This window comes from Nannospalax galili, unplaced genomic scaffold (assembly GCF_000622305.1).
Source record: "Nannospalax galili isolate Female #2095 unplaced genomic scaffold, S.galili_v1.0 scaffold989, whole genome shotgun sequence".
NCBI classification, from domain to species: domain Eukaryota; kingdom Metazoa; phylum Chordata; class Mammalia; order Rodentia; family Spalacidae; genus Nannospalax; species Nannospalax galili.
The window spans coordinates 433,509-445,619 of NW_008359507.1; the positions used below are offsets into that span (position 1 = coordinate 433,509).

Here is a 12,111-nt window from a genome sequence, read left to right on the forward strand (position 1 = left end):
AATAACATTCTCCAAGTTATGTGTCACAAGAGTTTGCAAAGGAGTTTAGTACCTTATTCTTTCATCCATCCAACTCAGTGGGACAGAATTAGTACCCCTTCCATTTAGATAACTGAAAATAAATATTTCTGATATTTTAATAGACACAAGATTCTAACAATATTTTCTTTAATACCCAGAAAGTAAATTTTTATAGTTCTCTTACTTTTCAAGGTAAAAAATGAATATTCAAAATCTTGAGAAATGTTCAAAAGCCACCCAAGGAATACAGGAAGCCATAGTCTTATCACAACTCTGTTCATATCAAATCAAAGTGTTTTCAGATAAGACTCAGAAAGGTGAAACAATTTTACACTAAAGTTAGAAGCTTAAGTGTACTGGTGAGAAGAGATCCAACACCTTCCTCTCTTTACAATTCTGAATGTTATGTGTGAACATGTGTGAATTAAAAATAGACCAATGAGTGTAATTCTTGGTCCAGTCATACAAATAGCAGCACATCGAACTTCATTAATATACACAGCAGTAGGCCATATGTGCACAATACCTTTGAAGTGTAAAATATGTCTTCTCTCTTCACAGTGCCATCAGCAATCTTGCTTCGGATGGCCAGTCCTACCTCCTCCTCATTTTGATACAAATAAGCTGCATCAATGTGGCGGAACCCAGCATCTATAGCTATTTTGGTGGCCTCCGTGGCCATGCTCTTAGGAACCTAAAGGAGCAACCAAAAGGAGTACTTTGAGATCCATGCGATTGAGCTAATTCAGGAATAGCTAGCCATGTTTACAATAGCAAATTTTATTGTGTCTTAAGAGAATTCTACATTTGGGGTGATGAAGCCATCCATGTTTGTCCTGGGCCTTTCCTACTCAAATAATAGGTGCTGGGCATCTGAGAGAACCTTTCAGTCTAAGACAATTACTCATTAATCACCAGCATCAGAGATCTCCAGGAAAATCTCCGGGTTCAGTGATTTGCTAGAAGGATCCACTAGATGCAGCCTGTAACTATAACAATTATTGCTATTATATACAATGAGGTCATAAAGTAAAATGATTCCAGAAAAATGTGCATGGCATAAAGTACAGAAGAAAGTGTTGGAAGTCTCTCCCAGTGAAGTCACACAGTCACACTAAATCCCCTCACATTGCGTTTAGAGAATACATGTACACACTGTTTTCAGGAAAGCTGTTTAGAGACTCTATTTATAATCCTTTAACTGAGGATTTACATAGACTCCCTCTGATAGCATACCCTGAAATTCCAATCTCCCAAAGAAAAGCAAATACTCGTAAACTCTGCTGTTTGTGAAAATAATTCAGATAAAGTGATCATTCTCCAGTGTGAAATGTTGAGAAATTAAAATCTGACTGCTGTCAGCCAGGGTCTAGTTTCAAAATAGGCACCATAACAGAAGGCTGTCTTAACTCTTTTTACCCAGCCATTCCAAACATGGGAATGCAAGTGTCACTTTAACATACTGACTTCTTTTCCTTTACATATGTGTGGAGAAGGGTATGGGTGGATCATAGTGAAGTTCTAGATTTTCTTTCTGGGGGAACTTCTTTATTGTTTTAAAGTTTATACTAAAATTTTGCATTCGCATCAACAGTGTATAAAAGTTCTGTCTTTTCTATGGCTCCATCAGTTGTCACTGTTCTTGCTTTGTAATAGCTCTTCTAACTAAGGTGAAATGTAATGATTTAAGTAAGTTTTAGCAATAAAAATGTATGCTGCCAGGATTTAGACAAGCATCAGTTATTCATATAAGGAAATATTACCTACATAGGGAAGTATTCAAGTAAGTTTGTCATGAGTCTCAGGGACTTTGAACTTGGGTGTTTAACAATGCTAGGGCTTTTGAAAATTGAGGGACTCTTGAAGATGAATTTGTACTGTGAGATAGATATGAGCTTCTAGGAGCCAGGCACGAACGTTACACTTTGAATCTAAAATTTTCCCCCAAGTGATTTAAGTGATTGAAAGCTGAGGGCTTTAACTCCACTAGTGGATCAGTGCATTGATGGATTTCTAATTTAATGACATTGAGAGAGGATAAAAAAGAAAGGAAGGCTACTTTGTCACAGTGATGAAGAGGTTGACAAACATCATGCATGGCATTCAGAGTGCCACATCAGCCCATGGATGGCGCATGCACTGATCAAAGTACAGAGGTCGGCACTTTCCTCCACTTACAATTTCATTTGGAATCTTTGAGTGTTTCTTGTGTGGATATCCATGAAATAAAGCATGACCTGATGCCTCAGGCCAAAGTGGGGGAGTTACAAGTTCAAGAACTGCCTGAGTAGCCTAGTGAGATCCTACCTCAGAATGTAGGGGGGTTTTCTTGTTGTTTTCGTTTTCGTTTTGTTGTTGGTAGTAGTTTTGATATTTTGAGATAGGGTCCCCTTGTAGCCCTAGCTGGCTTAGAGCTCACTATGTAGACCAGGCTGGCCTCAGTTTCACAGCAGTCTACCTACCTCTGCCTCCTGAGTGCTGGGATTAAAGGCGTATACCAGCATGCCTGGCCAAGATGTAGTTTGATTTTAATTTTTTTATTTGTTTTCATTTTATGTGTATGAGAGTTTTGCCTGCATGTATGTAATTGTGCCTATGCATACAATGCCCACAGAGGCCAGAAGAGGGCACCATATCCCCTGGAACTGAAGTTATAAACAATTGTTATCTGCCATGTGAATGCTGCCTACAGACTGGGTCCTCTGTGAGATCAGTCAGTGCTCTTAACCATTGGGTTATCTCTCCAGTCCCCAAAACATAGGGTTGGTTTTTTTTTTTTTAAAGCCCGGGGTTGTATAATAACTTTCAGTGAGAGAATATTTGCCTAGCATGGTTAAGGGCTTAGGTTCTGTCCCCAATACTGAAAAAACACAGGTAATTTTTATAATGCATCTCTATGAACTATATATAGTCTGCTTTCTATGCTGGGGCATGCCAGAACTTACTCCTTCACTCTAACTTTTGGTACCTATATCCAACCTCCTTACTCTCCCTTACCCTTTCCAACAGCTAATAATCATTATTCTACCTTTAACTCAATACATGAGCTTCCATACATGTGGTATTTGGTTTGTGTCTTTGTGTGTGATTTATTTCACTTAACAAATATCTTTTTTATAAATATTTTATTATTTTTATTTTATGTGTATGAGTGTTATGCCTGCATGTAGGTAAGTGCACCCATGTCGGGCAAAGCTTGCAGAGGTCAGAAGAGGCTGTCAGATCCCCTGGAACTGGAGTTACAACAGTTGTTAGCTGCCATGTGGGTGCTGGGATTCAAACCCGGGTCTTCTGCAAGAACGACCAGTGTTCTTAACCACTGAGCCATCTCTCCAGCCCACAAATATCTTTTAGTTCATACATTTTATAAAAATGTCAAGTATTTTTTAAGGTAGAGAATTTTTAACAGGTTTATTAGATTATAGACATATTATTAGTAGTATTTTTGGGACTTTCATACAATATATTTTTTGTTTTTTATTTTTTGAGAATTCCATACATAACTACTTATTTACATTATTTACACACTTCCCTCTCCCGTCTCCAGCTCTTCCCGTGTCCCCTCCCACTCCCACTCAATTTTATGACCTCGTCTTTGAGTATCATTGTAATAGATTCATACACATATATGTATATATACATATTTTAAATCTTCTGAGTATATTTAGCGGTGCTTGTGTGCACATGTGTTTAGGATGGACAACTTGGAACTGGACAACCTATCAGGGAGCTCAGTCCTGAAGAAAACTGATTTTCCCACTCTCAGTAGCCATTGACTGCCTACAGCTCTTCATCTAGATGGGGGACCTTGTGAAAGTTCTCCATCCACATAAGCATGTCTACTGGTGCTGTCAAAGACTGACAAGACGTAATTCTTCTTTACATCTGACCAACACTCCATTGTGTGTGTGTGTGTGTGTGTGTGTGTGTGTCCCACATCTTTCTACAGTCACTGATTGATAGTCACCTAAGTTGATTCCATATCTTATTATTAATAGTGCTGCAGTAAACATGGAAAGGTAGGTATCATTTTAAGATACTAACTTCATTTCCTATGCATATGTGTGCAGGTGGGTATAAGTGGCTCATATAGAAATTCTATTTTTTTAGAAACTTCCATATTGTTTCTATAATGCCTGCACTAAAAATTTACATTCTCATCAGCAGTGTTTAAGAATTTTATTTTTCTGACCCCCATTGGTGTTCATTTGTTGTTGTTGTTTTGTAACAGTCATTCTAACTGAAGTGAAACATTAGCTCTTTGTTGTTTTTAATTTCAAGAAATACTACCAAGCCATAGTAACCAAAGCGGCATTCTACTGACCTAAAAACAAATGCATAGACTAATGAAAATACATGAAAAAAATGCACAATTCTCTAGTTACCTCATTCTCAACACGTCTCAGAACCTTGTACTAGAAAAAAACCTCTTCGATAAATCAGCTTTAAAAAACTAGGTGTCCATATGCAGAAGACTGAAACTCGGCCCCTTTCTTCACCTTGAACAAATACCAACTCAAGATGGATCAAAAACCTTAGCATAGTATCTGTAAACAGTGAAACCAAGAGCAGAATGCATTCAGCAAGCCCTTCAAAGCATTGGTATAGGAAACAATCTTTGGAAATGTCCTCAAAGCATAGGACACAGAAACCCAAATAGGTAAATAGAATTACACCTAATTAAGAAACTCATTTATGGGTCTGGAGAAATGGCTCGACGGTTAAGCACATTAGCTGCTCTTGCAGAGGACCTGGATTCCCAACACCCACATGGCAGCTAACTGTTCCAGGTAACTCCAGTACCACGGGTATCTGATGGCCTCTTCTGCCCTCCATGCATACATGCAGGCAATACACTCTACACATAAAATAAAAATAATAAATATAAAAAAAACGTGTTCACAACCAAAGAAATGGCAGAATGAAGAAATAATCTCCATTAGGAAGGTTAGGGACAATCATTGCCAACTCTATACTGCTTCATTTTGACTGTCAGCTTGATTTGAATTTTTTAAATGGAACAAAACTTCAAGGGGATTAGTAAACTGCATCTCTAAACGTGTCTGTGTTGGCATTTCCAGAGGCACTTAGAACATGAAGACTGACCACTTGGATGGATAACCACTTAGTTCATAATATCATGGAAAGTGGAATGTGGGGTCTAGCTGGAGGAGGCAGATCTCTGGGGGCACGCCTTAGCTCATAATATCATGGAAAGTGGTGGAAAGTGGAATGTGGGGTCTAGCTGGAGGAGGCAGATCTCTGGGGGCACGTCCTTGGCCTATACCTTACCCCGGCTCCTTCCTGTATTCCCTCCTCTCTGCTTCCGGTCCACACCAAGAAATGAAGAAGTTTCTACCACACACACCAACCACTACATTCTGCTTAGGCAAAGCGTGCCAGGGAACAACAGACTGCAGCTAGGGGATCCATAAGAAAAAAAGAAAGAAAGAAAAAAAAGAAAATCCTTTCTCCCTTGTTTCTCTGAGATAGTTTGGCCAGAGTTCTGGAAAAGTAATTAATATGCCATCTAGAGTCATGAGGTAAATCATTGCTATGCAGGATACACAAAGAACTCAGAAAACTTAGTAACAACATAAATGAAAATAAATTTAAAATACTGAGGAGTCTCCCCATCCCAAGGCTTGGGGCACATTCTGGGAAAGGAGTGGAAATAATGTAACAGCCAGAGGAAAGGGTGGAACATTTTAGAACACTGTCCTCTGAGCATGACAGAACTACTTTTTCCCTGAAATCTCAACGCCTGTCTTTTCTTTAGAAGACCTGGACAAAATTGAGCCAAGCTGAACTCATCGGTGTTCCTTTGTGAGGGGTCGTCATGAAGCCTTGCGGTGCCCCTCCCGTGAAACAGACTCGGTTCAGACTTGAAAGTGAAAGTAAAAACCCCCAAGGAGACGTTCAGTGGCTGAGCCAGGACTAAACACTTTGCTGCCCTGCATCCTCTGTTTCCTTCTGATCTCTGAGCTCCAAAACCACCACTCTTTACCTCTTCTGGGGCAAAAGTTCCAAAACCGAGAACAGGAATGAAGTGGCCGTCGTTCAGCTCCACGCGGTGCCTGCGATCCATGGTCTCTGCAGCCAAGCTTCTGGCCTACTACTGCCTCACCCAGCAGTAACTAGCAGGGAGTTATATAGCCCAGCTGGCTGGCTGGCTCCTGCTTAAACGTTGTTTGCTTCCCGTCTAATCGTCAAACAGTAGCGTGTGCAGGAGTGAGGCGAAAGAAGAGTTCCACATGTCAGAAGAGAAACCAGCTCACTGATTTCACACAAATGAGAACCAAGCAAAGCACTGTATGATGGGGAAGTGTTTAGTTTTTAGTACATTTTCTCCTGTTACATGAGAGTGGTTGGACAGTTATTGGTCATCTGCTGCACTGGACCCCCTCAGGCACCTCTGCTCTTCTCTGGACTCATAATCTCTCTATACTCAGGAAGCCTCTTCTTGGTTCTACACTGTTAGAAACAGCAAGCTGTCACAACCATGCTCACAATCTCACAGTGAAGTAAAGAGATGGGCGCTGGGGAGACCGTTCACTAAGAGCCCTTAACACTACTAGCATGAGGGCTTGAGTTCAGATCCCCTGCACCCATGGAAAAGCTGGGTGCCATTGTGCCATGGAAAAGCTGGGTGCCTTTGTAACCCCAGAGCTGTGGACTGTGGAGATGGCCATCAGCCCTGCTCCAGCTCCCACCAGAGACTGTCCCCTTGAGGTAAGACAGAGAGTAGTTGAGCTGTGCACCTGACATCCTCCTCTGGCCTCTGCACGCGTACAAAGGCACGTTCACCCACACAAACACCACATGAGTATAGCATACATGTACATACACACATCATACACATATACACATATATTACACAAAAATATACATACACCAAATGTACACAGACAGATACACACACTATACACATGTAGATACACATACATGCATACCACACACATGAAGACACAAATACAGACATAAAACACATATACATGCTGTAAAATCATATATGAATACATGCTACATAGTACATAAATGTACACATATACATGGATGCACATGTGCACACATAGATACACTCACACATGCACAGATTCACACTCACATAGAGACTACACATCTTCAAACACACATACACATGAACACATACATGCGCACATGTATACATGTGAATAGTGCACACAACATGCATGCATGCACATCACAATGCACATATAATTTTACATGGTTGTACACTCAAATATACTTTTACATACTCAATAACATACACACACAGAGTCACATACACTGGCATACTCCTCAAATATACTAACCCATGCATGTTCAAATACTACAAACAACTGCACATTACATGCTCACACAAGCATTCAAATTCAGCCACAATACACATAAACCTCACACATAATGACACACACTCATTCACAAATGTACTCACACAAGCACACACATTACATACAGGCTCACATACACATTCAATTGTCACATCACCTATACATACACACTAGTACAGTCATACCTATATTCACTACCTCTCACACATACTTACACACATATACTTCTACACATATACACTCTCAGACTGGCACACTTGCTCACACACATACTCATACAAACACACTAAATCATTACACACTACACGTAGACACACACAGTCACAAATATTTACACATACACTCATACACTCCACATGTCACACAAACACTATCACACACCCACACACTCTCAGGAATATACCACACCACACACACTCACACACACACATATTCTCACACACCACACAGATATGCACATATTATATGCATTCATACACATTTTGGTACATTTTCACACATAATCACCTATACACTCACACAGATGATCACACAGACTGACAAACTCACACTACATATAGTCACACACATCAAACACCCACTCATACACATTGCACATCCACACACTCATCTACCACACTCACACACACTTTGTCACAGTCACACACACCCTCACCCACATTGGTTTATTCATGCACCTACACACATTCATCATAAATACACTCAAGTTTGCATGTCATTCTTACACTCAAACACACAAGCATATACCACACACATATATAGAACACACACAAATACACACACTCAAATACATACATATGTTACACACACACAAATACACCACACCATATACATACACAAACATATACACATGCACATGTACACACATAGGCACACATCCCACACATACACAATATACTGTTCTGCAGACACATGCATATAAGTCCAAGCAATGTATCTAAAGAGTTGGAATCCATCAAAACATAGCTTTGGAGCCAGAAAGATGTTCAGCTGATAACGCCCCTTGCTGCACAGGCCTGCTGACCTGACTTCAATCTGTGGAACCCAGATAAAGGTGGAAGGAAAGAATAGACTACATAAAGTTATCCTCTTACCACTACACAATAATCATCATTATTATAATAATTGTAAATTTGGTAGGCACAAAATTCAATAATCAGAAATTAAATTGATGGCAGAGTTGGTGTGCACACTGAAGAAATAAGACATAAGGGACTAGAGAGACGGCTCAGCGGTTAAGAGCACTGACTGCTCTTGCAGAGGGCCCAGATTCGGTTCCCAGTACCATATGGCAGCAAACAACCATCAATAACTCCAATTCCAGGGATCTGATGCTGTCTTCTGGCCTCTGCAGACATTACACACATACGGTATACTTACCTACATGCAAGCAAAACACAAACACAAAATAAAAATGAATAAATCTTTCTTTTAAATAAAAGAAAGAAAAATGGAGAGTTCGGAAAGAACTGATGAGAAAAACACCATGGAATTAGGCCGTCCGAGATGAGATGGAGTAGAATGGGTTGGTTTTTGGTGTTTGGTGTTTTAGTTTGGGGTTGTGTGGGCGTGCATGCGTGCGTGTGTGTGTGTTGGCAGAAAAACAGCATGTCTGTATGTTCTTAGAACACAGACAAAAACTGATAGTTCAGGAGGACAGAGGTCAGAGCCTGGGCAGCATGCCTGCCTCAGTTTCCCGGGCTGCTGCAACAATCAGCACACTGTGCTTGAAACAAAACATTTTTTTTACAGTTCTGGTGTTTAAGGTTCAAGATCACTTTCAATAAAGCTAAAATCATGGTGCTGGCAGGCTTGTGTTTTTCCTTAAGGGACTAAAGGAATGTCTGATTCCTCCTTTTTCAGTTGTTAGAGAATGCATTCCTTCGTCCCTGGCCCCCTCCTCCATTTTCAAAACTATCTACATACCATCTAAATTTACATGGCAAACCACTCATCTCTGAGTGACACATCTGTCCCACTTGTTAGTTAAGGTTGTCATTACACTGGATCTGCTCAAACAATACAAGGAAAACTTTCCCATTCCATGATGCTTCATTTAACTCTATCGGCAATGTTCCTTGTGCCAGGTCTCTCCTCTCACTCTTCGGTAGGACTCAGAAGTTCTTAAATCTCTTAAGATGAGCTCCTGTCAATCTAATTGTATCAAAACAGACAGCTGAGTCCTTGGAAATTCCATTAACCCCACTGGCCAAGCACTAACCCGTTATACCAGCTGATGGATAAACTTCAGAAGTTCAAAGTTTCAGTACTCTGCTCTAACCTGTACTGCCTACGGTGAGTGACCTAACTGAATTTCTGCTCTGCCCTGATTATATGCTGTCTGGGAAAACTGGCCTGGATTTCTCCTTTCCCCAAATCTTGCTTATCTTTGAGGAAAGGCTGCCAAAAGAGCAACAGGCTTTATAGGGGTGGCTAACCAAAACCAATTAGTGCATTTAGATGGCCTCCAGATTAAAGTGACTGTCAGGCATTTAACCTCATCAGAATCCCATCAGCATGATAAAGGACACACGCTCCAGAGACAGTTGACATGGGGACAACCAGAAAGGGCCACCAAAGGAGTATGCAGTTCCCTAGAACTCTCCACATGGAGGTCTTCATCTTTACTACCCTATCGTCCCCTCCTTCCTTTCATCTTAATCTATGACTTCCTCTCCAGTGGGGCAAGAAACAGATTGAGTCTTTTCTGTCTGTTCCTCCTATTCTTTGGCTGAAAATAAACTTCCTTTGTTCCAAGCTGACTCTCATTTATTGATTCTGTGATTCCAAGAGCAGCAGAAAACACCCAATTTGGGATCCATATTAGTAACAATTCCATGGTTGATTATTTCAGGAAATACTATGTGGTTAGGCGAGTTTGGAGCCCAAGCACTGTTCCCCAGAGACTCTGAAGGGTCATCCACTGTGTCCAGCCTTCCTTTCCAAGCACCTGACCCATACGAAGGCCAAAGTGGATCTGGGAAGTATCTCAGCTGGTAAAGTGTTTGCCTCATATGCACAAAGCCTTGGGTTTGATCCCCAGCACCACAGAAGCCAGGCATGGTGGCTTCTCACATCTATAATCCAAGCCCTCAAGAGGCAGAGGCAGAGGCAGGAGGATTCTAAATTCAAAGTCACCCCCAGCTACTTAGCAAGTTCAAGACCAGACTGGGCTACATAAGTCCCTATCTCCAAAAACATTTTTAAAGAAAATAATGAAGATAGAGTGGCCAAGTTTCCTTGTGATTTTTTCATAACACATAATGTCTTACAACAATCCACAATACTTCACAAAGTCCTTTTATCTTCGATTGCCCTTTTACTCTGTTTACACAGCTGGAAACAACATACCGTGAGAGTGATATCAGAGTCCGATAACCATAGTCATAAACTTTATAATGCAATTTTCCAAATTGGGGGCAGAGTAGAGAATGTAGTCTGTGTCTAAATCCAGGCTTGCTTACAAGATTGGTGGTGGACATGGCCTTCCCCATATCTTCATGAATCCGTAGGTCTACCAGCACCTGACCACACTTTACACAAACCAAGAAAAAGGATTTATAGTGGTCAACTCAAAAATCAAAACTTTGGTTCTTACAATGAAAACACAAGTTGGTACTGGTCTGGGTATTATTAACCTGACTGAATCTTTCTACTACAATGTATACAGATATCAAAGCCTCATGCTTCATTCTATAAATACACATTTTTTTCTATTAATTAAAATAAATTTATAAGTAAATAAAGCCAGAACTGTGTTGAATATGGCTACTTTGTAGTTTGAAATTTAGAAAGTACCTTTTAAGGACTTTTAAATATTTTGTGGTTCAGTTTTCTGACTTAATGGATATGTTTTGCTTTGTTTTATTTGTTTTGTTTTTAATACTGGGTCTTCTTGTAGCCCCAGCCTCACTGTGTAAGCCAGGTCTTTATCTCACAGAGATCTGCCAGCTTCTGCTGCCCCTCCTGAGCACTAGGACTAAAGGCATGTGCCTCCATGCCCAGCTATTAATGGATATTTTAATGTGAAAAACTTATCAATCTGTATTTTTTTAATGTGTATGACTGTTTTCCCTGCATGTGTGTCATTGCACCTGTGCATGTGATGCCTGAGGAGGCCAGAAAAGAGTGTCAAATCTCCTAGAACTGGAGTTACAAATGGTTGCTAGCACCATGTGAGTGCTGGGAACTGTACCCAGGTCCACTGCACGAGTAGCCAGTGCTCTTAACTGCTGGGCCATTCCTTCAGCCTTACTCTGTATTTTCAAACCAGAAGACCTTGGTTGTAAACATTGTGACAGGACACCGGTCTTTTGAGAGAGTGGTTTCACAAGAACAAATGTCATGGAAGTTGAACAATCTGAGAGGTGACCAAGGAAGAAAAGTCAGCAAGTGAAAATCAAATATGCCTAACACTCAGACAGTTGTCAAGTAAGGTCTGAGACTCATTATCATCAAGTTGTCATCTCTGTAGCTAAGGCTATGGGGGATTTCTGAACTTAGTTCATTACTCCATAAGGCTGCCTAAGTCTGGGCAGATTCATACTGACAGTGGTATTATCCTCGCAGTGTGTCACTACTTGAATCTGAAATGTCCCCCACAGGTCCATGTTTGTGAAGGTCTCACATGTGGGTTCAAGGAGGGCACTGTGATAGATGGATGGGGGGGTAAGAATTTATTAGAATACCATGGGCAGACAGACAGAATAATGGGGCCTCTGAAGAGGACTCGGGACCATGAGACAGGAGTGAGGGA

The 12,111-nt window shown here is 40.7% G+C and overlaps 1 protein-coding gene across 1 annotated transcript in view; it reads right to left on the reverse strand.

The window, feature by feature from the left end:
- LOC103725889 (aldo-keto reductase family 1 member C1 homolog) overlaps positions 1-6,247 on the reverse strand; it is a 17,737-nt gene extending 11,490 nt beyond the window's left edge. Inside the window, exons 1-2 of the mRNA XM_008823233.3 lie at positions 6,029-6,247; positions 548-715 (exon numbers count right to left, since the gene is read on the reverse strand). Coding sequence (XP_008821455.1) covers positions 548-715; positions 6,029-6,109 — 249 coding nt within the window. The 5' untranslated portion in view covers positions 6,110-6,247. The remainder of the gene's footprint in view (positions 1-547; positions 716-6,028) is intronic.
- Positions 6,248-12,111: the final 5,864 nt, after the last annotated feature.